Raw genomic sequence first — 26646 nt, 5'->3', positions numbered from 1 at the left:
AAAATGAGTATGCTTTGACCAGTATGTGTGTATTTTTCGACAGGCCACCATATGCGTCATTGTACATCCTTAAAGATCATAAATGGCATATCTGGACAAATGAATCGAATGACACAGCAGGCTATACCTTTGAGCTGATGCAAAGAACATCCGCTCGACAGCACACAAAGACAGTAGTCACAAGTAGTTTCTATGTCGTGTCATACGAGAAACAGTCGAGAAATAATCAAGTTTCGTCAGGACAAACAAATGCATAAATGCACAGACAGATGCAATCAACGCACACAAGTGACACCCATTCCAAAGCTAGAGGTAACTCCTTGACCTGACTTAGCTTGCGTAGAGAAAGTGATTTCATGTCAATGCCCCAAGGCACAGCACTTTTTTGAGCGTTGACCCCAGTAGAAGGTCTGCTGCTGTGAATTTTACACCTCTCTCGCTTAGCGGAGAGTGGGGTGTGGTAGAGGACATCTCCCCGAACACGTGGGTATGTCCAGATAGTTGCCTCGCGGAGGCCTCTTTGTCCAGTGTCCATTCTGGGTCCGGAAACGGTACTTTTTGTCAGCATTGACCCCAGTAGAAGGTCTGCTGCTGTGAATTTTACACCTCTCCCGCTTAGCGGAGAGTGTGGTGTGGTAGAGGACATCTCCCCGAACGCGTGGGTATGTCCAGATAGTTGCCTCGCGGAGGCCTCTTTGTCCAGTGTCCATTCTGGGTCCGGAAACGGTACTTTTTTCAGCGTTGACCACAGTAGAAGGTCTGCTGCTGTGAATTTTACACCTCTCCCGCTTAGCGGAGAGTGGGGTGTGGTACAGGACATCTCCCCGAACGCGTGGGTATGTCCAGATAGTTGCCTCGCGGAGCCGTCTTTTGTCCAGTGTCCATTCTGGGTCCGGAAACGGTACTTTTTGTCAGCCTTGACCCCAGTAGAAGGTCTGCTGCTGTGAATTTTACACCTCTCCCGCTTAGCGGAGAGTGTGGTGTGGTAGAGGACATCTCCCCGAACGTGTGGGTATGTCCAGATAGTTGCCTCGCGGAGGCCTCTTTGTCCAGTGTCCATTCTGGGTCCGGAAACGGTACTTTTTGTCAGCATTGACCCCAGTAGAAGGTCTGCTGCTGTGAATTTTACACCTCTCCCGCTTAGCGGAGAGTGTGGTGTGGTAGAGGACATCTCCCCGAACGTGTGGGTATGTCCAGATAGTTGCTTCGCGGAGGCCTCTTTGTCCAGTGTCCATTCTGGGTCCGGAAACGGTACTTTTTTCAGCGTTGACCACAGTAGAAGGTCTGCTGCTGTGAATTTTACACCTCTCCCGCTTAGCGGAGAGTGGGGTGTGGTACAGGACATCTCCCCGAACGCGTGGGTATGTCCAGATAGTTGCCTCGCGGAGCCGTCTTTTGTCCAGTGTCCATTCTGGGTCCGGAAACGGTACTTTTTGTCAGCCTTGACCCCAGTAGAAGGTCTGCTGCTGTGAATTTTACACCTCTCCCGCTTAGCGGAGAGTGTGGTGTGGTAGAGGACATCTCCCCGAACGTGTGGGTATGTCCAGATAGTTGCCTCGCGGAGGCCTCTTTGTCCAGTGTCCATTCTGGGTCCAGAAACGGTACTTTTTGTCAGCATTGACCCCAGTAGAAGGTCTGCTGCTGTGAATTTTACACCTCTCCCGCTTAGCGGAGAGTGGGGTGTGGTACAGGACATCTCCCCGAACGCGTGGGTATGTCCAGATAGTTGCCTCGCGGAGCCGTCTTTTGTCCAGTGTCCACTTTATAAAGTCCATGCACTCCAGTGAATAGCATTTATCCATTTAGATAACTTTATTATTATTATTATAAGGATTTAATTACTTATTCTTACACAGAAACATAATGTGTGTCTTATAGCATCATATAGCATCATTTAAATGCTTAATTTGTAGTTTTAATGTGCAAATTAAACTTTTTTTCAATACTCTAGAGGGTACTCTTATTTTGAAGAGATCGTCCACCGGAAGTCTTAAATTAGCTCACTAGATTAGCTCACTAGACGCTGCCAAGAATCCGGAAGGCACATGATAGCAATGGCATTCGAAATAGAAAGTAAACACATTCTTCGATGCAAACAATTAGGTTAGTAAATGTTTTTAAAATACTGTTCTATGAAAAAGAAACGTAACTGACTTCGTGAGGTTATCATTAACGTTTTGGCTAACGGCATCGCAGTGTTGGCAGTTCACTGAACTAAGCACTGACTCGAGTCATACTTGCAGCGTGGTAAAGTTACTCTGCATACTTGGTTGTAGCACCATTATGTGCTCATTCTGTACGCTCATACTGAGGGCACATGGGGCTAACTTGGTTGGTGCTTGTTTTCATGCATTTAAACGTTTTTTCCCAACCCCTCTCTCTCTGTCTGTCTCTATCTATCTCTATCTCCCTCTCATACAGTAGAGCTCAACAAAGCCAGCACACTTAGAGGTTTTGTTTAATATAGACAGAGATGCAAGGATGGAACTCGCTGTTAAAGGTAAGCTGACTGTTAACTGTGGACGACACCATAAAGCATTACACTTGTTTACAATAGGGTCCACCATGTTCAATTCATCATAACATTTACTTTAGAGACGTACAGACACTTCTATAGCCAAAAACAGGAAATCATCATGAGGAGGTAAAAAGGGGAAAAAACATATAGCCTACAGTGAGAGGGGGGGGGGGTTTCAAAGGGGGCCAGTTTCAAATTGCAGCGGTCCGTAGGTGCCCTTTGAGAGCAGTTTTGAAGGAGACAAGGGATTCACATGTCTTAATGGCTGTTGGTAGGGTGTTCTACATTTTGGTGGCATAGGAGCAAAAGGAATTTAGTCCCTTGAGCCGAATCTGGGTTGCACATGGTTTCTTGAACTCCCTCTGGTATTGTGGGTGTGGACTTCGTTGACATTAAGGAAGTATTTAGACAGGTAGGCCTACATGGTGGGTATCTTGGTTGTGTAGCGAATCCTGTGGACCAGACCTGTTTGCAAGATGCTGTACTCTGTCGTCTACCCTAAGCCATTCCAGCCTGTCAAAGTGGGCAGGGGTGAGGTGGGTTCGGGGTGTGAGGCCAAGTGGTAGCCTGACCAGTTTTGTTTTGGGAAGTCTGGAGCCTTGTTTTAAAGGCCTTTGAGGTGCTGTGGTACCAAGAGGTGCATGCATAGTCGAAGAAACCTTGTACAAGGGCTCTTGTTAGGGTCTTCAAGGTGTTTTTGTTGACCAGTGAGGAGATCCTACAGGAATCTTGTTCTTTGGTTGACTTTCTTTTATTACATTGGTGGCTATTTTATCATTGGAATGATTTACCCCCAGGATGGAACCTAGGTAGGTCTAAGGGCCCTATTCATACTCCTATTTATAAAAGTCGGTTCGGCTCTGTAGAGCATACAATATGTGCTCTACACATTCTATGCTCTTGAGGTTTGAGGTTCGGGGGGGCGGCCGGGTACCGTTCTAAAGTCTTGACAGAAACAAAGAGGATGACCCAAGCTGTCCATAGAGGTGCAATATTCATGTGTTTAAAGCAGTTTTATACAGATAGGACTTTTCTGTTTCATGAATGTGCTTGTCAGTGACAATTGCTTGCTGCTACTCTACAGTACACACCAAAAGTCTTTGTCGAAAATTAGCAATCTATAAGCTCGTTATGAGCTATATAACTAATAAATGAAAGCTATAAAGCTAAATTCTGCTCATCAACAAACTATGAGAATATCATAACTATGAGTGATCCAGCATATGCTTTTCTACATCCTCTGTTTTTTCAGCAAAGGCCAAGAGAAGGCACCTCAGTGCCGAGGATTGTGGCCGTTTGGGGAGAAGTGCAGAGGGCACCAATGCCCTCACCCGGCCCAATAATGTCGCCCAAAACAATCCTCACAGAGGACTCCACCCCAGGACGCCCACAAAGAGGCTGAGACTTGGTAATTGACTTGGATCGATCACATCACAGAAAGCTAAATCTGAATGTTTTATGACATGACTAGCTTCAGCAATTTAGCATAAGCTATTTTAGACTATGATCACATCAAACCCATGCCGTCTAGACGGCGCATCTCTGATTAATTAAACCGCATCAAGCACCATTTAATTGGTCTGGCGCACTAGTGTCTTGCTTGTTTTGGTTCCTCCCGTCCTGGGATCTAGCACTGAGCATGTTAAAGGATTTCTTCCTGCTTTTCTCTTTTTGTGCCGTCAGTGAGTCAGAGTCCACAGAAAGGAATCACGGAATTCTTTTCTGTGACGAAAGTAATGCGTTCCAGCCCACAGCAGCCAAAAGTGGAGGAGGAGGATGACGACGACGACGACGTCAGTCTCTTGGCCAATGCCATGCCATTAGTGCAGGAAGAGCAGAAAATAAACTATTTGGAGGGGATAACGGCAGAAATGTGGGACGACGATCAATTTGACGATCAATTTGACGATGATGATATCATTTGGACCCAAGAAAGTGGCAGCCAGGTAGGAGGAGGAGAAGATCTAGAACAAATTGACGTGGAGGCACTCCCTGGCCCCTGCTATGGGCTCCTGGGCAGCAGCAGTCATCTGGCGGAGCCCCAGGGCTGCGCAGATGACCTGCCAGTGGAAGTACTGCGGCAGGTTCTGAGCCGCCTCCCCGCCCAGGACCTGTACCGCCACGCCGTTCTGGTCTGCCACCGCTGGAACGACATAATCCAGGACCCCAAGGTCAGTAGATGCTAGTTAGATTGACTTTCATGTTTTTCATCATGGCCTTTTTTTTCATTTCAGATTTTTATTTCTATTTTTAATTTTTCTTTTTATTACTCTTTATATTTTTTTGGTCATCTGCAAACGGCATGCGTCAAAAAACAATTGGCCCCTTTATTGTCTGTGTATTGTTTGTGGAACCACCACTATGTTATGGAAGTCTGTTGGAGAGCACTTATAAGTAACGCAGTTTAATAACATAATGAGACGGACACAATTCAGACTTTCAAAGTATTATAATTTAGTATTCGAATTCGGAGCCAGCATTCAAGCGTTACAATGGAACACCACATATTCATACCCCAGGCATGCCTGACAAAGAACTCCATATATGGGCATAAAAGGGACACAGACATAAATTGGTGGGGCATGCATTTCCAACTTGCTTCAATACAAGTAGGCCACTGCCACTGCTTTTTATTTAATTTCACCTGCATTTACCTTTTACCAGGTAGTTAACTTCACGAAGTTCTTAAATGCAAATACATTGGACAACATAAAAAAGAAAATACATTTTTAATTGTCATTAGAATATTATAACCTGGACTGGAGTAATTTAAGCGGATCATGTTTCCAAATTTGCATATTTGGAATTGTAACGGCTGAATTCAATAATATATTCCGATATTAACCTGCAGGACACATTCCCTGAAGGTGGAGAATGCATGTGGCCCCCGGTCTGCCAGTTGCCCATGTATGGCCCTACATAGAAAAATGTGAAAACCCTTAATGTGTTGTCGTATGTTTTGTCTTGTCGTGTTCAGTTTGCTCCCCTGAAGAAGCAGTACTACCGGTACCTTATGGGGGAGAAAAATACAATGTCCACCGTCAGGAGAATCCTTGAAGAGAGTGGCGTACTTCTTGAATTGAATGAGAGACAACAGACTCAGAGTGTGTGTCAACTGGTCAGGTAATTCTCTATTGTCTTGTAAGACACACTAGTTGGGAGTCAAGAATTCATGCAAATGTTCACAGCAAATTCTTGTGTTATTTAACTCTTGAGTGTTAAAATGTAGCCAACTTTGGGGCTAAATGTTGGCTTCACCCCCCAGAGCCATATAGCGCGTGATTTCTTTCTACGTCCGAGCATAGACATGGTAACGCCCCGCCTGCCTCTGATTGGCCTACCGACACTGCCCGTCTTGCCTGTCCTCCGAGATGCAAGGGTACTCCGTGGTGGGAAATAATACAAGTACAAGAGAATGGCAACACGCGACAGTAACTTGTAACTTTGAAGAGTCTGACATCAGCCACCATTGCCTTGGTGCGTTGCTCTCAGACACATACTGATACAGTGAAAGGAAAACAGCCGAGTGAACAGTATTGGACATGTATAAAAGTCTGGTATTCTCTTAATGTATAAAAATAAAATGGGCAGTTCAATAGTGGGGGTAATGCCTAGATCTCAAACACCGTCCTAGATATCGGTTAACAATTCAAAAACATATTCTTTTAGTATTTCCAATTCCAACCCCTTTTAATAAGTTATTCATTTTCATGTTTGTCTTTTTTTATGCACTCATCAGCTTGATGGCTCAACATACGCCTGGTGAGAGGGTGAGGCCTGAAGACGTTCAGCAGTGTGTTAAGAGACATCGTCTGTTTCCCCAAGCTGAGGCCTGCATCACCTCCAGATTTCCAGAAATCCCACAAAATGTGAGCATTGCATTGTTGAAGCTAATTTGTCATCGCACAACCGTTTCAGGTATTTTCAGTCAAAATGGGTCAAGGAAGTGCAACAAAGTATACATGTTGAATTCCGCCTTTCCCTCACTTTACTGTATACATACATTAACTTCACTAAAAACTGAATGTTTCTTTTCAATGTTTAGGGCCCTAATAGGACTTATGCAGCAATGGCTTTGATTTTGTTGCTGAGTGAAACGGTGAAGGACGTGCAGGCCCTGGTGTCTCACCTCCAGGGCACCATGACTCACAGTGCCATAACAGAGTTCCTGAGTGAGATAGCCACATTCCTGCTGGCCCTGGATAGGAACAATATCTGGATCAGTAACAGGTGAGAGACATGGTATACTATACAGTGTACTGTACATCTTAGCGATGGTACAATTCTTATTTTTAAGGCAGTGGTTCCCAAACCTTTTCACGTCAAGGACCCCCAAATTGACACTAATTTGCATGCGGACCCCCATTTCAAATGATATGCCAGGGTCCCCATAAGATTTTTTTTTTTTACGGCTCTAGCAGTGATTCTCAACTATTTTAATTTGAAGGACCACCATTAATGGCATTTCTATCTCTGAGCCCCCAATTTGTATTTGTAAATCAATGTTAATTTAACTCTGAGGGTGTACAAATGGACCCTAACGGGTCCATTTGGTTCCATTTGTACACCCTCAGAGTTACAGACCCACATGGCCCATTTGGTTCCAAACTATCATTTAGCTGGGGGTCCCCTGGAACTCCCTCAAGGACCCCTGGGTGTCCCCGGAGTCGGAGTTTCACGATTATCATGTGTAAATGTGTATTCCACAATGTTATGGATATATAAAATTGCATTTGTAAATTAGATGTTTTATTATATTTTCCTCACATGTATGTGTGAATGAATAATAACAATGATTAGTAAAAAAAATAAACAAAATATGTCTTTGGATAATACTGTACGTTTTCAGTTCTTAATTTAGTTTTTGGACCCAAGCAGAGAATTGCTTTTATTTAATTCTTTACACGGTTATACTGATCCTCTATGGTTAATTAATTGTGAGATTTTAAATCGTGGTCAATAGCAATAGCTTCCCTAATGAATGATAAATAAATGAATTCAGATTTAGAATAATACTTTTTCATATCTCCCCCTTACACTCTCCCATGTCTACTCCAGGTTGCACTACAATATTTATTATGTACTTCACCTGATGGAGAATGCGCCCACTCCAATCTACATCAATCACAGCGGGTAAGGTTGCAAAGACATTGATATACATGGCTTTTGTTAATTCCTTGGATTTGAAAGGTTTATGGATTGCCCAACAACCTTTGCAAAAAAAAATTTAATAACACAATTGAATGAAAGGTAGTAGTGAACGCCATATTGCCTAGAATGATTCATCCTGGCTGTGCACATTAATTGTTTAGTTTTTTCAGTAGATGTTGAGAGATTGCTGTGTATCTCACAAATGTGGTCCTCATCTTGCATTAATCCTAATGTTCAGGCTCACATATTGCACTTTTGTATAATTCTGTGTTTGTATAATAGATTTTTTTGCTTGTGTTCCATGTTGTTTCCTGCCATTAAGGCCCCAGGTTCCCATGACCCATGAGCAGCATCAGATCCTAAGCCATGACATCAGGAACGACCAAGTGGTCAAGATCATGGCCTTTGCAGGTACCGGCACCATTCACCAGTAGGAGCACGTTAATATGGCTCCTAATAGAGCACCGAAGTCTGACGTCAATATCGGTAGAGGGCGCAAATCCACAGGTTCATGTACTTTTTATTTGCATTATAATCCCCATAGGGGGATTTTAGATCGCCTCATATAAGAACTGTGTTTGAAAAATAAACATGTCACCCGGGCCGCTTCACTCATATGGATATTAAGAATCAACTGACTGAGAGAAAACGCTAATGTTACTGCTACTGAATTAGTTACATTTTCGCTAGAAGCAGACTGTATCATACATCATGTATATGAGTGACTGACTGTTGCAAACGATACAGAGACACCTCCCCGACAATAACGCAGAGACAGCTTGTTTATTTTTGGACCACAACACTTATATGAAACGATTTTAAGATTACCCCATGTTATTCTCCATAGAGAAATTACTTCCGCGAACCAGGGGAATCGAAGGGATGAGTGAGTTACGCCAGGACTTCGGCGCTCTATGACATAGAACACATGGCATCACATAGTCACACAGTCTATGTGATGCCATGTGTTCTACTTCATTCATGAACAAAGCTTTGGTGCTATCAATGCTTTTAATCGAGTAAGAGATATGCATGAATGACGAACTTAGTGGTAAAGTGTCACGACATGTGTTTTAGGTACTGGGAAGACGACCACCCTGGTGAGGTATGCCGAACAAAGACCACACCTGAAATTCCTCTACGTGGCCTTCAACAAGTCTGTGGCCAGTCAGGCACAAAGTCGTTTCCCCAGCAACGTGATCTGCAAGACCATCCACTCCATGGCCTACCGTGCCGTGGGCAACATGCAAGTCCCCAGTCCCATCCCTTTCCTTATTGCATCTATCGTTCTCTATAAAAGTCTTCATATCAATGCACGCTTGTGTGACTAAAAAAAGCTGGTGTTTTTGTTCATGCATTTATTAATCCTCAGAGTTTGCTTGCAGATTGTATTCATGTAGAACTTGTAGAACAATACATTTGAGTGCCTATAATATTTAGGTTTCTTAGTTAATCGTTTGCTGTCCTGCCTCTTCACAGTTAATGCTTTGGCAATGCACAGGGGCGAAAAAGACCAATCAACCAATCCTTCCAAAATAGGCTGACAGGAAATAGGGGAGAGAGATGGGGGCGGGTGACATGCAGTAACGGCCGCCTGGATCGGGATTCGAACCCGTGGCACACTGCCAGACTCCATTACCAGCCAAGGCGCCTGGACCGCTGAGCCACGGCCCAGGCCCAGACATTTTCAGTACTATAAGGATCTTGCTTTTATGTGTACGAGATTGGTAATACATTGGTCAAATGATGCTGAATAACACATTTCTAATTTAATGCAAATGTCTCCCCAAGCAGTCCCCTGCCTCGTCAAAGGTTATATTCACACGCCTCCTATGGCAATGCAGTTAGTGTGGAATTTGTGATAACCATTGCATACTGTGGCGGTAACGTCACGCCAAGAAAGCAGCACACTCACGCTTTGTCTTTGACTCATTGGGCTGTCTTAAGACACGGAGGTGTGATCAATGCCATTTGGCTATTCTGAGTGGCCAAAGAGCATTGACTACGCCTCCAGGTCTTAAGTTAAGTAATAAGACCTGGTACTTAAGACACGCAAAATACAGCCCAATATCTCAAGACTTGTCTTGCAGTATAATACAGAACACTCACACAAACATGGCTACATTTCTATCTCCCGGCAGAGCTTTAAGGAAAACCCTTTGAACCCACAAACCTGTGAGAATAGATAGTCATGGGCCACACACAGCTCCATCTACAGGCATGATAATATCCAATTCATAACACATTCATAGAATACATGCATAACGCATTTCTGTACCAGGCTAGTTGCAAATGAATGTAATGGAGCTGGATCACATTGTTAACAAGATACAGACCATGACTGACATAAATGATAACTACACCATCGATATATTGAGCCACACAGCTGTTGCTGTCGTCCCTTCGAGTCAAAATAATTAAAACTTGTACTAAAAAGTCAAAACACAAATGAGACATGCAAGGGTATTTTCTATAAAAAAAAACACATTAGATTCCTAGTGAACAAAATATGTTCTGCCCCTCTGACCATCTTAAGTCCACTGAATGAAAAGTTGTCTTCCTGCCCCTAGTCATGTTGTCTCTGCCTCCCTACACCAGATACGACAAGAAGCTGGGCTTTGACCTGAAGGCGTTGAACACAAGCAATGTTCTGCCTAAAGGCCGTAGTGGATTCATCAATGGCAAGGCTGTCACGCAGACTCTCAATAATTACATGGCCTCAGCGGACAGGTTCATCAACATCAGCCATGTCCCTCCCACCTGCAAAAACAACAAGGGCATCCTTGTAGAACTGGACAACGAGAAATTGAGGGTGCTTACACAGACGCACATTGCAAGAACATTCACAAATGTATACATTACTCCCGGCCACAACACACCCCCACATAGCACATTGCCAAACTACTTCCACAACACCCCACCCCCCACATAGAACATTGCCAAACCTTTGACATACTGACAGTGGTGGTAAATAGATGACACTGGTTGTCATGCTTGTGAATTCCTGTGAAATTTCAGGGCTTTGTGAAAGATGCGCAGAAAATCTGGGACAAAATGAGTAATCCTAATGAACGGAGTCTAGCGGGCTACAGGATGACTCACGACGGTGAGTCAGCAGCAATTACAAGCTTTGTTCATCGCTAAGCGGGATAAAGATGAAAGAAACGTTTGACGGTTTCAACGGGACTGTCTTTTCACCAGGTTATCTGAAGCTGTGGCAGCTGCAAAATCCATGTCTCTCCCAGTACATGTCCGTCGATGTCATCTTCATAGACGAGGCGCAGGACTGCACTCCAGGTATCATCGCTGTACCAACGCACACACAACGCTCTGGCTCTATATTTGGTACATTACATTGCTGCCTTCATACACCTCCCTCCTTTTTCATCCTTATTTATACTTTAGCCATTGAAAAATAGCAGATCTACAAGCTCAGCATGGCACCGAGTGCCGCGCTACGAGCTTGTAGGTCTGCTATTTTTGAAAAATCGTGAAAATGTGGCGCAAATCTTTGAATATATATTCTTTCAGAGCGAACGTTTTTAACTCATATCTTTGCTTCTGGGGGGGTCCCTGGAACAACATATTTTCAGATGGGGGGTCGGCGGCCAATTACATAATAATCTTGGGGGTCCTTGACCTGGAGTAGTTTGAGAACAACTGACATACAGAAACATGAGGATTTAGAAGACATTTTTTAGAATCGTCCTCGGGTCTAAATGGGTTCATTTCCTTCCCAGCCATCCTGGACATCGTGCTGTCTCCGCCCTGTGGGAAGATACTGGTCGGAGACCCCCACCAGCAGATCTACACATTCAGGGGGGCGGTCAATGCACTGCACATGGTGGAACACACTCACATCTACTACCTGACACAGGTGCTCATTCTCTCTCTCTCTCACACACACAGGACGGTGAAACTGTGTACTGTAATCAATCTAATTAGCTAATTCCTCTTTCCAGAGTTTTAGGTTTGGTGCTGAAATCGCCTACGTTGCCGCTACCATTCTCAGAGTGTGCAAGGGAATCAAGAAGAAGATTCTAGTGGGAGGAAACCAGCCGGGTACTACTTGTTGACATTTATTTTTGTGTTCGTAGTTTAGTGTTGAAAACAGCGACGCATTGTAACTGTTTTCTGTGTGTGTGTGTGTGTGTGTGTGTGTGTGTGTGTGTGTGTGTGTGTGTGTGTGTGTGTGTGTGTGTGTGTGTGTGTGTGTGTGTGTGTGTGTGTGTGTGTGTGTGTGTGTGTGTGTGTGTGTGTGTGTGTGTGTGTGTGTGTGTGTGTGTGTTACCTGTCCACGCACAGGTACGTTTTGTGACGAGAGCACATACCCTGCGATGAATGGATCAGGGTCTGTGCAGGGGAAGACTGCCATTTTGTGCCGTACGAACACCTGCGTGTTCAGTGAAGCTGTGAAACTCACCGATGCCAACCCCAGCTGCAGGATTCACTTTGTTGGAGTAAGACTCCATAAGACTTGAGTGAAATGTAAAACTAGACTGACACACACACACACACACACACACTAAAAGGTTTTACTCTGATCTCGCAGTTGTAAGTTGATCTGGATAAGTGCGTCAGTCAAATGCCTTGATTGTAATGTGCTAAATTGTCATTGCTTATCTCCCAGGGAAGCATGGCGGATAGCCTGAAAAAGATTCTGGCTATATGGAAACTAAAGGAGTCACGCGGCACCGTCACTGGATGTGAGGCACACTCACTCACTCACATTATCCCTTTGCTTCATCTTCTTTAGCATCAAATTAATGGTTTGTGGAATTAATATTCCCCTTTTTATTCCTTTCCCTCATTCTAAAGCCATTAGCGACTCCTTCATCCGCATCTTCCACAATTCAAAATTGGGGGGTTTCGCCGGCCTGAAAAAATACGCAGACGAGACGGAGGACCTGGAGTTAGCGGCCAAAGTGGCCGTGGTGGAAAAGTACACCGTCCGCATCCCCGAACTGGTGGAGCGCCTCAACAGTTGTTATGAGAGCCAAATGAGCTATGCAGGTATGCATGTGTTGTGCACAGAGGAAGCATGGCATACACATACTCCCACAGTGCAGATTTAGATTTCGTTTAGTCATTGTATTTTGAATCAAATGTAATTTAGCTTTAGTCATATTTCAGTCATCTGAAATGTTTTAATTTCAGTCTAATTTTTTATTTTAGTCAACTAAATCTACAGTTTATTTTGTCTACGAAAATGTGTTTTGGTGTCGCAATGGCAGAGTTTACACTTGAAAATTGAAATAGCCAATCTACAAGCCAATAACGTTGAGAGCTTGTAGATTCCCTCTGTTGTTGGGGAGCCCCTCCATAATATTTTAGTCACACTGTGGCAGTGTCGACTAAAACTATGATGAAAAATGTTTGTAGAGTACTTTCTTTCACTGACAAACGAAATAAAATCGTACTAGACTGTACAGTGTACACAGCACACTCTTAAACACTCCCTCACTGGCACATCACATTTATTTTGTTGTAGACTTCATTTTGGGAACGGTCCACAAGGCCAAAGGTCTGGAGTTTGATACTGTGATCATCACTGATGACTTCGCCAAGGTTCCCTGTGAGAGACACAACCTTGGACGCTGGGCCGGCATCTCATGGAGTGTGTATTACGTCAATGTTTGTGTGTCCTGTACTGTATGTCTGTGACTCTGTGTTTTTGTAAGTTTAGTTGACGGTGATGGTTTCCAGTCCTTCCAACACCATCATCTTTACTCTTTTTGTTCCGTTTGTTCCTCCATAGGTAGGATTGCAGTAGATGAGTGGAACCTACTGTATGTGGCGGTGACCCGTGCCAAGACTAACCTGATTGTCAGCAATAGCGTCGGCCATATCCTCACTCAGGCTGGGGTAATAATAAAAATATACTATATTTACAGAGCACCTTTCATGACACGAGTGCAGCACAAAGTGCTTTACAGGAAAAAATACAAAAAACTAAGCATATCGGACAACGTAAAAATCAAGGCACAGTCAAAATACAAGGCAAGGTCAGTGGGCAGGCGTCCAACACAGACCCCCACCCACATGTTTTTAGTTTGTCATGGCTTCGACCCTTGCATTTGTTTTCTGTTTCATTCCACCACATTATCGCCATCAGGGCTAAAAAATTCATTTTCTTTCTGCCTTTATACAGTGTGCGTGTATACTGTATAAAGGCAGAAAGAAAATGATATATTATAGATAACATTTGTTTTTGCCCTACATTGAATTTAGATCTCAGATTGTCTAATCTGAGATCTTAAAAAAAAAAGTGAGAGCCACTTTCAAAATGACCGACTCAACAAGATCTACCCATCAAAAAGATTATCGCCCATTGCTGAAATTTGGTTAAGAATGTACCTGAGGAATAGCGACACTAGCGTTACAGTAAAACAAGTGTGTTTGTACACTTGGAATGGGAAATGGAGGGAAAATGGAATTGGTAGAGTTTTTCTTTGTATAATAACTTTAGCAAGACTCTGAACCCCTAATTGGTTGGTGCCTTGCATGGTTTCCGCCGCCATCGGTCTATGAATGGTTGAATGTAATGGTTGAATGTAATGCACAATCTATGTAAAGCGCCGCTATATAAATGCACCATTTACCATTTACTGACGTTTGTGCACAAGAATCTTGAAAACAAAGTATTGCATTGTGAGTTCAACTAACTAGTAATTTATTATTTGACTGACGGTGACCTTCAACGTCTGACTGAATCTAGCGATGCAAGGGGTTAACCGGTTAACCCCTTCCCTAGTTGAAAGGGAGGTTGTGAGTGACACCGTGACACTGTATAGTGACGTGTGTGCTTCATCAACACCCACTGAGGATTCAGTGTTTTTAACTGTTGATCGCCTGATGGTTACTTCCCCATTCTTCTTGTTCTTGTTGAATCTCTCACCGAATCTCATCTCAAGCACACCGAAACAAATTCCAAATCAACTGTAAAGCAACCCAATTGATTATGTATTTGTATTTGTATGTATATTCTTCATTAACAACATGAGAAGGGAGTGTCATAACTCCATAGCGCTGGGCAAAGATAAATTGTGACATAAACCATTCCAATTACACCTACAACTCTACAGTCTCCACTCTCCACTGTGCCCCATCATCTACCTGACATGCCTTTGCCTACCTTGTTTTCTCCAGGAGTACTCCCTCAGGTCAGAAATGATCAGCTCCGTGGCGCAAGAGGGCCAGCCTCCACCCTGCTCTGTCCGACTATGTGGAAACTCTATCCTGGCCGATTCAGCTTTTGCCACGTGCAAACGGCCAATGAGATATGTAAGCACGCAGACACATGCACAGTTGCACACAGACGCATGCCTTCCGTGTATCTTATATGTAGGTTTGGGTATCGTTTGTTTTGATCTGATTTTGCAGGGGCATGAACCCCCAGGGTGATTTTGTTAGTTTGTTTTCCATTTCAGGTTAAAAACTAAAAAAACACGGCTGATTAAAAACATGGCGGACTAGTAAGCAACACAGCTGCGCCAAACAAATTAACGACAATGTGCAAGCATGATGGTGCCGTGACTAGTCCGACCTGACTCGTGCATAAACCTATCCCTAACCGCACACACGCAAAGATATCTTTCTGCCTTTATTGATTGAGAGAAACGGGTAAAGAAAGACGGGGAGTGACACGCAGCGAAGGCTGTCGGGCGCAGGAAAGTAAATCTAAATCTGATGTAATTATGAATTGAATTTCCCCACTTTGTCATTAGCACTATTACGTACTCTGGATTAAGAGCGTAGTAGGGCAGTGTTTCCCCTACCATTGTATTGGGGCTACACCTGTTTTTACTAGTTCTGCTACTAGATGCCTTGGTGGATGGTTTCATGACACATTTTGGAATTATGTTTTTCTGGTTGAGAGGTCAAAAACTAAATGTCACACAGATGCGAGACAACAATGTTAAAAGTCTTGTTTTTCCTCCAGACGGATATTGTGGAAGCTGGGGGCCCACTGTGTGAGAGGTGTGTGTGGCAACGCATAGGCCCTACGGCATTCCTGCAGTCGGAGCGGATATTCGAACAGCCCATGGCAGACGAGAATCCAGCGCTGCCGCCCGGCTATGCAAGGATCTATAATATATTATAGATGCACACACTCTCATACTAATGCTGCATGAGTCCCAGTTTGGCCCTAAACATTACCTGTATATATTCCATTGTTGGTGTGCTGTAAATAATATGTTTGGAATTTCTTTTAAAGTCTGAATAACAGTTGCTGGATGCAATACGTCCTTGTTTCTAAGTGGACATTCATCCACTCGATTTGTACATTTATACCTGTGTTCATGGTGCCTTTATTCACACCATTGACAATTGCTCCAATGGAGTATGTCAGTCATTTGTTTTTATTTGAACTAAATCTGAGTGAAAGCAGACTTTGTTTTATTTCATTTTGCCTCCTGTTAAAAAAGAAACAATCCAGGGAAATATCTTAACATACATTTTTAATCCACTGACACGTGTGCATCTAACCACTTAAACCCTATATTCCTAGTGGACCAGGGTCCCTCAAGGCACTTGAGCTTGTAGATCAAATATTTTTGCTGAATGTTCGCCCTCAAATAGGTACAGTATACTAGGGTTCATGTAGTTAAGAGCTCAAACGATATACTCTAAGGCTCAAACCGACAAGTAGTCAAATTGCTTTTGATTGAATACTTTATTAGTCAAAAATGTAAAAGGATGACACACACAACAGTCCTGGTACCTTGTTTCCATTATGCGCTACTACACTTGACAGCCAGAAGTGCAACCTGCTGTGGGATATGGGGTGCATTTTGTCTACTTGCATCTTCTCCAAACTGCACATTTACCCATTTAATCAGTGCTAAGTTCCAACAAAAGCATGGTCAGTCGTAGTAGGTTAGCAAGCTAACCATTTTCTGAAGCCTAATGTATACTTTGTGACTGTGCTGAAAATCAGTTATTTTTGCCGACTGTTATGTCCTAGTCAAAAGAGATGACACTTCAAGTTGTGGCCACAAGATGTTCCCACAGAATCCTTATGTGGCCTCTAGAACTGTGAGGTTTGCTCACAAGATATGCACACATCTTGTAAATTGTGACCACAAGGTATCTGACATTTCCATATGTTTTACCAAAGACACAGGGAGGGGGCTCTAGAGCTGCCTACCCCTGGTTTACATCTAGAACACAGGACAGTGAGTTGTGCTGCTACTCTATGTTCAAACATCATACATGATGACTGATGCACCACACACTGACACACATTATTTGTTCCCAGTTGCCATGATGTATAGTATATGGCCTAGCCATAAGGTTTGAGGGGCTGAAAGGTTCCTGGTTCAGTAACCATTGCTAGCTATATATATATATAACGGGCAAGCACATTTCTAACATTGAGAGATGATAGTAGACACCATGAACACATTTGTGAAGAAAGCTAGTGGTAAGCATTTATTTTGCACATTTACCACAAATGTTGCTAACTTAACCTAAACTAATTAGATCAACCCTCGGCTCCATCAAGCTGTTTTTTTGTTTTGTTTGACACACACCTTTGGAGTCTAAGGTTTTGAGTATGAAGTATGAACCCTCCTGGGTGATGCAAAAATAATGCATCAATAATGCAAAATTATGTTGTGTGGATTAGAGACATAAACAAATGTGTAATTAAAAATGTTTGCTACATCTCTCTCTTCCCTCACACATGTGAACTAAATTGCAGGTGGTGAATTGATGATGATGCAACATTTAAATTAGTGTAAAATTGGTTTGCTGATATTTAGTACAGCAATTGATCATGTCAACTGAGGCTGTAGTCAACATGATACTGTAATATCAGGCTTTAGTGCAAGAGACCCTTCACCTTGGCTTAAACAATACACTTTAGCTTGGTTATATTTCTTCATGTTGTGCACCTGACTCGCTCTCAGTAGAGCAGTGCCCTTCAGTTCTGGGTTAGGTGCCAAAGCCTTGCCAAACTAGCATGTTGGTACCATCAACAAAACTTTGCCATTAGATCCAGCCTGTCATACCTTCTCTGGTGAACTAACTTGAGACACACAGTGGGATAAGAGACGAAGGTATAATGAACATTTGGATCCAGACAGTTCTGCAGATTGACCCTCATGTATTTGTCATTTTCCTTCCTCTTGCTATTTTCCATTTTGACTTGCTCCATTTCCTCCTCAAACTGCTCGGCCCCAACCATTGCTGTGTAGCAGCTGCAATTGATAAAACTTCATCATGTCTACTATGAACAGTACTTCCACCGAGTGGAATAGTATGAGAGTGATGACACTGACTCCCATTGTAACAATGGAATGCGAAAGTGCTCATTCTATCTCAATGGGATACGGCCCATAGGCACCCGCTTTGCGGCGAGATCAAAGTGTGTCGCCACTCTTACTATTCCACTCTGTATTTCCCACGGTAATGAGTGTACAGTATGCTAGTCGCTGGGGTCAGATGGTGCAATCTTCGGAATGGGATTCATGGGCAGCTGTTCATCTGCTGTCTGTGTGTCATTATTATGTGACCTCCTTTGGAAGGAATGGGGAAATGCAGGCAATAATATTTCAAACATTTTAACCATAATACAGTATGCACCAATGTTTATACAAGTAGTGATTGATACATTTTTGGTTAAACATCTTTCGACTGTGCAAGCTTACCTTTTACACAAGAAAATCCCCAGGCCAGTCCCCAAGGCAAATACCAGTATTCCTACAACACTCACACCTGGCGCGCGCACGCACATGCACACACACACACACACACACAGTAACAGTGTCACAGATAAAAGCTCTCAGTTGGGTTATTTTAAACATGTTTGCTGTCCCTCTGAATGCTGCAGTTGGACAACAAGACTTCAGTGGGAGGCTCTGTATGCAAACATGCACATTGGTGGTGAGCGGTGGAAAAGGTGACAAGTTTTGAAATCAAACCCCTGTTGGGCCTTGGGGGGTACGGGCAGGGCATGGCGTTGGCCTAAACATCTACACTGGCAAATGTATATCAGCCTATCAGAGTAAAGTTAACATTTTAGTGACATAGATAACTGCAATTCAATGGACAATCATTCTTGGGTAACTTTAGCCTGAGCAAATGAAGTGACACAATATAACTATACATCAAGAGTAACAACAATGCATGTTAATGTTCAGCAGAAGAGTGTAGTAGATCTTGGTGCAATAGACAGCCTAGGACGGTAATCTGTCAACCTCACCTGTGATTACAGGGGCTGTGCTTTGTGGATCTGAGATGCTATCAACAGAGGACTCTTTCTCTGCTGCTGATGTTGAAGTGTCGACACTGCTGGTAGTTCTACTCGTTGGATCTGCACTTTTGATCTCTCTTATTGTGGGCTCTACTTTTACAACATCAAAAGAAAGACAATGTTTCCACCCGTTCAAGCCAAAAGCCCAAACCCCTATTGTATTTGTGCTGTTTTTTGTCCTTGTGCCTTGCCCTGTCCTTTGCCATTTATTAAATTCCTGCGATGGTAAATGGCAGAGGACATGACATTTTCGGTAATCACGGGACATTGTGTGCCATACATCAACGGTTAAATTTAGACATTTAAAATTACATTTTGTCAATTTTACACTAAACTTGCTAGTGAAATATCCCCTTCTACTAAACTGATTGGATTTTCCACCAATTACATTTAAACATATATCCTCCTCCTCTTAAATCCTAATAATCGCTACGAGATTTTTGGATTAAGCATTTAAAAAGAGCTTGTTGATATCTTATTTTTAAGATACCAATGAAGTTCAAAAGGGCGAGGCTCAGGACATCAACAAAGTCAACAACCATTGGGCAAATCACAAAACAGCATATGTCTAGACATAAATACCCTCAAAGTGTCATTCTAATTGACTACTAGCTGGCACTACAATTGGGCAAGGCAAGTACGACTATAGTGTCAATTAAAATTGTTTGGCTACCATTATGTTTCATAACACTGTTGAACCACGTGTGAATTTTTCCATCAATCCATCATTTCCCAATAAATGCATGGGCTTGGTGCAAATTTGACCATGAATCAATTAATGTTTTCCAAAACTCACCAAACTAAGTTGAGATGTTTAATTAAGCTGAGAATCATATCCCCAAATTCTTTGAAATGAAACAGTATTATGCTGACGAAAAAAGGACACGGCACGGGTACAGTTCTGTGCCATAAATGAATGTGCTTCTGTCTGAATGTCATAAAACATGTTTGTTACAAACCGTCAAACATCTAGAAGAAACCTTGCAGAAAACAAATTCTACATTCTAAAAGGCTGTCACGTGTTAAAGGTTTTTAGACAAATAATTTAACTTGACTCCATAATAGTAATGAATATTTACATTTACCGTTTAAGTAGGCTACTATACGTGCTGTCCTCCATCTGTATACTACTCAAATGTTTTATGTTTATAATGTAACGAGGAAGGTCGAAGGACCGAAATGTTGCATATTGTGGACATTAAATAAAAAGTTCTTGAACCAGCAAGTGGCAGTGTGCGGGTCTCCCACCTTCTCCTAAAACAGTCTACGTTGAGTCCATATTATCATGACATAATGCAATGTGTTTTATCAGTGACCTATGGACTGGAGTCAGTGGTGCATATCAGATATTAAGATAAGATTCTAGCGGGGGCAGACTTGTAAGAAATCAGCAAGATTTGGCTTTTGGTGACTAGTTTCTGAATTTTGGTGTGGTGTTAGGTATGGGTATAAGGGTTTAAAAAAGCTGTGCAAACACGTTGGGAGCGCCCCCTAGTGGTCTGTTTGCACAGACTCAAATATTGGATACATATAGGTATGGTTGAAAACCAAAATAATTGATAAAAGAGATTTTTCAATGGATTCTGTTACTATTTGGTGCATGTGCTAAATAACTAATAACATTTTTTAGGAACAACAAACCTAACCTTGAAAGGCATCGTTTTCAAGATGGCGTCCACGGTGGCAACAGCAGCCATCGTGGATGCCATCTTGAAAACAATGCCTTTCAAGTTGTTCGTTTTCCGTAAACTTTTAGTATGTTATTTAGCACACCCAATGGTAACAGAATCCATTGAAAAATCTCTTCTATCAATTATTTTGGGTTCCAACCATATACTGACATATCTAATAGTGGTTTCATTGCAAACCGGCCACTAGGGGGCGAGCCAAATTAGTTTGCAATGGTTTTTGAAAACCTTATGCCCATACCTAACCAAAATTAAAAAAGTAGTTACGAAGTGCATATAGTAACAGAATCCATTGAAAAATCTCTTTTATCAACCTATAAGTATCCAATATTTGAGTCTGTGCAAACAGACCACTAGGGGGCGCTCCCAACGCGTTTGCACAGCTTTTTGAAATCCTTACCATACCTAACACCACACCAAAATTCAGAAACTAGTCACCAAAAGCCAAATCTTGCTGATTTCTTACAAGTCCACCCCCACTATTCTGTATAAATATATAGGCATTGATGTGGATTGGTTTAGTCCTGCCCTGTACAATATTAGTTTAGCAAGATGGTAGGGTGCTGTATTCATGGGACATACCCTGTGTCGAAGCTTGCAGTGTGGAAAGGGTTGTAGAAGTGGATATTATTCGGTCTTTTTCTGCAGACTGTAAACGTGGATTCTGAGTTGTCTGGTAAGTGGGAGAGGCTGCCAGGGTCAAGAGAAGAGGAGGCCAGGTTATAACACACATTATAAAGAGACTGACATGTATTACTATGTCTTCTATATATGTACTGTGTTCTAAACTACTTTTTACACTCCCTAGCCTGTCAAACGAAATAATTTGCTACAGGGTTTATGTCTTCCTGTTTACACAAAGGAAGGACTTGTGGGGGTTGATTATGGAGCAGCTTTATGTAGCTGACTGTGTTGCCAGCTAGATTAACAAAATTATTGAGTAAATTATCATTGAGGATCTGTGCATCAATACGTTCATTTACTGTATGTTGTTAGAGCGTTTGTTCAGCGTTTGTTCAGCTCTCTCCAGCTTTAAATAGAAAATACATTTTCAAGATGGGTTACCAATTCCATCCAAATAGGAGAGAGAGTTCATGCAGGACACATGATAAGCAAGTAAAAATGTAAAATAATAATAATAATGAGCAGACACATTTTGAATTGGAATACTATAAAATTGAACCTAATAGGTGCTCTCACCTGATGAAATTGGTGAAAATGTATTTTCTGTTGACCTGTTGTAACCTATACATATGTTTACAATAGGTAACCTATACATATGTTTACCTCAATCTAGGACAGTATCTCTGTGATTGATTGATTGATTGATTGAGTGATTGATTGATTGATTGATTGATTGAATACTTTATTAACAGTTTGCATGGACAAGCACAGGGATGTACAGTAGAATACAAGGTCTGCTAAAAGGATGAATTCAAGAAAGCCTATTGGCTTGTTTCCATTGGGTCTTTTTGTACTGTCACATGACCTTCTCACATGTTTTGAAAATAAAACGTGAGTTGACCTACTGAGGAATGTGTTTGGTGAAGGTCAAAGTATGTGTTGATAATTATGTTTAATTAGAACACCAGCACCACCATTACGCTATTAATGTCACGCCACCCTAGACCTAGAGGTAGCTTGCGCACCCCATGGGGTGGACTCACAACAGTTTGGGAATCACTGCTCTATAGCAATGATTACTATTACACTATAGAGCTTTAATTGTCTAAGATTTAGAATTAATTGTCTAATAACATTATGACCAGCCCAGAGACTACAGTAGCTTTAAAATCCATCATGTAATTTCTGTATCATTTAGCCTGCTGCTATTTTGGACATAAATGACACGTAGCCTGCAGAGTTAGTTCAGTCAGTCACACTCGAGGGAGTTCATGCCGTGCTCAAAGGCGCATACTATACTCAAGGGTTAATATGCTGCATTACTATGTGGGTATATTCAGTGTGTGCAAGACCCACATGTCATTCGCTGATGTGGCAGTCAGCTGACCAATCGGGCGGGCTACAAGCTCACTAGTCTGCATGCTCTTCCTGCCTTCCTTCTACTATGGTTCCTGGTTGTTATGTGATGTTTGCTCCCACCACCACCCCGGTGGGCTCTGTTATTTATGCTCCCCATTGGGGTTTTATTGTATATCTATCTCCATGCTCTTAATGTTTTATGTTAAATCTATTCGTGAGTTGTCTGACTGAACTGTTGCTGAAGCGATTTTGCTTTCACTTTATCCAGTAATACCATTAGTTAATAGATAATAGTTAATTGTGATGATCATTTGCAAGTACGTACAGCTGCAACTCACTGTAAGTGGTGTTCACGAGGGATTCATGTGATGTTTCAGTTGATTCCTCTGCACACACAGAATCAAAACATAATGATGTTAATTTGTTTCTGCAGAGATGAAGAGTTCTTATATAATTGCCACAATTCTCTCTGACTATTGTTGGATATACAGTAGAAAAACCAAGAATGATTCCTGGCTAACTCCTGTCCAGTTATTATAAGAACCTGACCACTAATGTTACATTCTGTGTTAATTCAACTCTGATTGTAGTAACAATGAGTGTGTAGTAACATTAACACAGAGGATTTTGCTGTGTAGGAAAGGCAGTATACTCACGCTCTTGGGTGGCTTTAGTAGAGGCCATTGTTGTGGAATACGTTTCAGAAGGACCTGATGGCACACAGGAATAAAGAATATAACAACCATAAAAATAATATTATTATGAATCATGTCCATCTACCCACACACACACACACACACACACACACACACACACACACACACACACACACACACACACACACACATACGTACCGTACATAAGTGCCGGTAGTTTGGGGTCAGCTGAAATTAAATAATTATGAGAATATTAAAGTTAATTTCTTAACTACAGTATCATTTGGTACAGTAGCCACTATAGCTAGCTAACTACGACATACTGACTTGTAGCTAATAGGCTATACTGTAACATTAGTTACATTACATTACTAGCGTATGTTCCTCCTAGGCAACTGTTTTATCGGCAAAACTATCAGTTTCCTAAATGAATACATATTATACAAGGATTCACTTTCTCCTTCACATCTCTACAGAAATGTTGCTTCAGGGCATTTACTGTAGAGTACACACTATACACAGTATGTATAGTGTGTCACATCTCTCATTCTGGTGGTCAAAGGTTATTAAGTTATTAACCGCACACAGAAATGTGGGTCTTACGTATACAAATGAGATTAGAGCTGGTCCAGTCATATCGATCGTTCATATTTTCACACTTGATGAGGTTGGAGGTGCCTGCCTTCCTTGTGTAACCGCCAATGCACTTGTATCTGTATCGGTTGTGTTCACAACAATATGATGCTCCCGGACTTTCAGTGTTTTCCTTTCTTGGAGGTTGTGAGCAGAGACATGTGCAGCTGTCTGAAAACAAAGGATACAGCATACAAAGATTATAACATGGATGTTGAGGTTATAATGTAAGGTGTTGAGGTGAGAGGTGGGTTGAGTCAAATCAAATAAATCCTTATTGCTGTTAAAAGCATACACAAAATGTGTTTTCTCATCTGTAACCAAAGAACTGACCCCCAGAGAATTAGAACAAGTGAGAGGGAATTACTTTATTATGGGAGCAGTATGGGTTGGCGCCCCAGCCTGTGTCTTCCGTGAGGAAGAAGCCCAACAAACCCACGGTGAGGCCTTTAGGAGGGCCATTCAAGCCTCAAGCGGAGCCTGCGGCACCACCAAGGGCAAGGTGGAGCCTGCGGAACCATTGCGGCTTGAGAATCCACCATTCCTGAATAAAGTGCCTGGTGCTGGGAGTCTGGTGCAACGCACAGGGCCTGACCTGGTGAGACCAGGAGTGGACCTGGTGAGACGTAGGAGGGGCCCGGACAGGAGTAAACCCACAGAGCCTAGTCCTTCCACGCGCCAGAATGGTACCTCCAAGTCCCAGCAGAGTAGTTCAGGAGGAACGGATTGTGTGGCCCTGGTTTTTCCCTAATGGGACTGATCGAGGGTATAGCTACTGGGACGTAAATTGGGACTTGATCACCCCGGCTGGGTCACCTGAGTGAGGGGTATGATGTTGGGAGACCCGAAACCCCAATGACCTTGGGATACATCACTGAGGATACGTCCCAGGTGCATCCATGTATGTATGTATTTTGTTATGTAATAGCATTAATAGTTAGTTGTACAAATGTATGTACATTCCCGTACATACAGTACGTCTGCCCCATCGTGAACATGACATCACAGGAACAGCTTGATAAAATGTCTTCAAATTAGGCACAAATGTCCACTTGAACATATTATATTTTGGTGGCCAAAGGTCAAGGTCACTGTGACCTCGCAAAGCATGTTTTTGAATATTAATCAAGAACTCTCTAATAATTACAGAATTTCACACAAATTATAAAGTGAATATTTTGGTGATCAAAGGTCTATTGTCGAAACCAGTGTGACTCTCACTGTGAGGGTCAGTCTCTCTGTTGCTGTGTCCCAATTCCCGGAACAGGCACTACTTTGAAGTGTGCATTTGAAGGCTGATCACATCACAGAAGCACGCACAAGGCCTGTCCCATTTTAATAATAATAATAATAATAATTATTATTATTATTATTATTATTATTATTTCATAAGCTTAAAATTTGGCTTATACTTTCCCTGAGTTTGAAGTCTGCATCTGACTTCACATCTTTCAGGTTAGCCAACATCCCACAATACATTTTGTACTATAAGTTCTGTGTAATGTACAGTATGAATATTTTAAATATTTCAAGGAACATCTCATCATCATCATCATCATGATCATCATCATCATCATTCTCTGGTGACGGCACTAAAATACATGTTTATCATCTAGGCCAGACAGCCAAAGGCTCTTTTCGCCTCTGTCCGTCTGTGTGTGTGGTGTCTGTCTGTGAAGTGTGAACAGCTAATCTCCGGCACCACAAGACAAGACCGATGAAACTTTTCATGCACACTCCTCCCAGTAGTAGGGCAAGGACAAACCTATAGGCCTACCCCTGCATTCTCAAATTGGCCTCATGGTTTTTTTCATATTCCATTCCCATTGGCTATGATTGACTTTAAAGTCTGTACTCTGCAGGCCCTGGGGAATGAACTTGCCTGTCCAAGGAGAACAGTTTTCTAGTTCATATTTTTATGTGTTCGAAAAGGTTTAATTGAGGCCTAATTGAAATGGACAATTATGTCACATCCAGTGCAGGTGTGATTATTATTTATTAGCACAGGTGCTCGAGAGCTTTCATTCAGTTCACAACCTGTCAAATATTTTAATTAATTGTGTTCGTCACTGACCCAAAGTAATTAAGTCACGCAAATGTTATTTCTGTTTGCTTTATTGTAAATGACAGACTAATCATAATCAAATAATTAGAAAGAAGAAAAAAAGTGCAGCAGGGTAGGTCTACAACACTTTTGACTTTGTTTTTCTTCTCACTATTTGATCGGCACAAAACATTGTGTTTATTGTCATGATTTTTCACGAGCCTTCCTTGGCCACTGATCGTTCTGAAAGAGGGCGGGACATTCGTATTACAAAATATTTAACAAATGAATATCTGAGCACATATGTGCACACATGCACATGTGTGCATATAAGTGCATAATGTGCATTCACACTAACCTCCATTCGAATTCATTGTAGCTCCAAATAGAAGAATCACAGTTACACACCAAGACACTTGGCAAAGATCCGATAACTCTTTTCCAATTGTTGCCATGTATACTCCATTTAAACCGATCGAGGTTATAGTTTAATCCGTGGTGTGATACCTGTATCGTCTAGCTCTTTATTGTCGCACTTTCGCTTTCACCGTAGCCTACTGCAGATACTTTGGGGGAGGAGACATAATGTCTAGAGCCGCGGCATTGTTGCATAATACATTTCAATACAATAATAAAAGTTTCTCCAAAAATAAATACCATTATCCCAGAAACATTCAGGGCAATATATATAAGTAGAAGTATAGCTGCGTAAA

General features: G+C 42.1%; 2 protein-coding genes across 3 annotated transcripts; one reads left to right on the top strand and one right to left on the bottom strand.

The window, feature by feature from the left end:
• Positions 1–2055: 2055 nt before the first annotated feature.
• fbxo18 (F-box DNA helicase 1) lies at positions 2056–15857 on the top strand. Its single transcript, XM_083757670.1, has 22 exons — positions 2056–2103; positions 2422–2500; positions 3771–3926; positions 4202–4689; positions 5496–5641; positions 6258–6387; positions 6564–6748; positions 7577–7651; positions 7992–8080; positions 8747–8915; positions 10268–10481; positions 10688–10775; positions 10871–10966; positions 11410–11546; positions 11632–11731; positions 11975–12129; positions 12300–12375; positions 12488–12682; positions 13161–13286; positions 13428–13534; positions 14819–14953; positions 15612–15857. The coding sequence occupies exons 2-22, from the start codon at positions 2482–2484 to the stop codon at positions 15771–15773; spliced, it is 3048 nt and encodes a 1015-aa protein (XP_083613796.1). The 5' UTR covers positions 2056–2103; positions 2422–2481; the 3' UTR covers positions 15774–15857.
• Positions 15858–18009: 2152 nt separating this feature from the next.
• On the bottom strand, positions 18010–26445 carry il15ra (interleukin 15 receptor subunit alpha). 2 transcript variants are annotated; one of them, XM_083757679.1, is made up of 7 exons: positions 26292–26445; positions 23860–24060; positions 23455–23484; positions 23257–23310; positions 18879–19022; positions 18325–18391; positions 18010–18192 (listed from the first exon to the last, which is right to left on the bottom strand). In XM_083757679.1, exons 1-7 carry the CDS (start codon positions 26386–26388, stop codon positions 18102–18104), a joined length of 684 nt encoding a protein of 227 aa, XP_083613805.1. In that variant the 5' UTR covers positions 26389–26445; the 3' UTR covers positions 18010–18101. The 2 variants fall into 2 exon arrangements, 1 of the variants encoding a protein (XP_083613805.1); XR_014568779.1 differs by lacking the exon at positions 23257–23310 and having other exon boundaries at positions 18879–19019.
• Positions 26446–26646: the final 201 nt, after the last annotated feature.

The sequence above is a fragment of the Protomyctophum parallelum genome, assembly GCF_964188405.1.
Source record: "Protomyctophum parallelum genome assembly, chromosome: 22".
Classification (NCBI taxonomy): domain Eukaryota; kingdom Metazoa; phylum Chordata; class Actinopteri; order Myctophiformes; family Myctophidae; genus Protomyctophum; species Protomyctophum parallelum.
The sequence above is the reverse complement of the archived record's forward strand: the minus strand, read 5'-3'. Positions and strand labels throughout refer to the sequence as shown.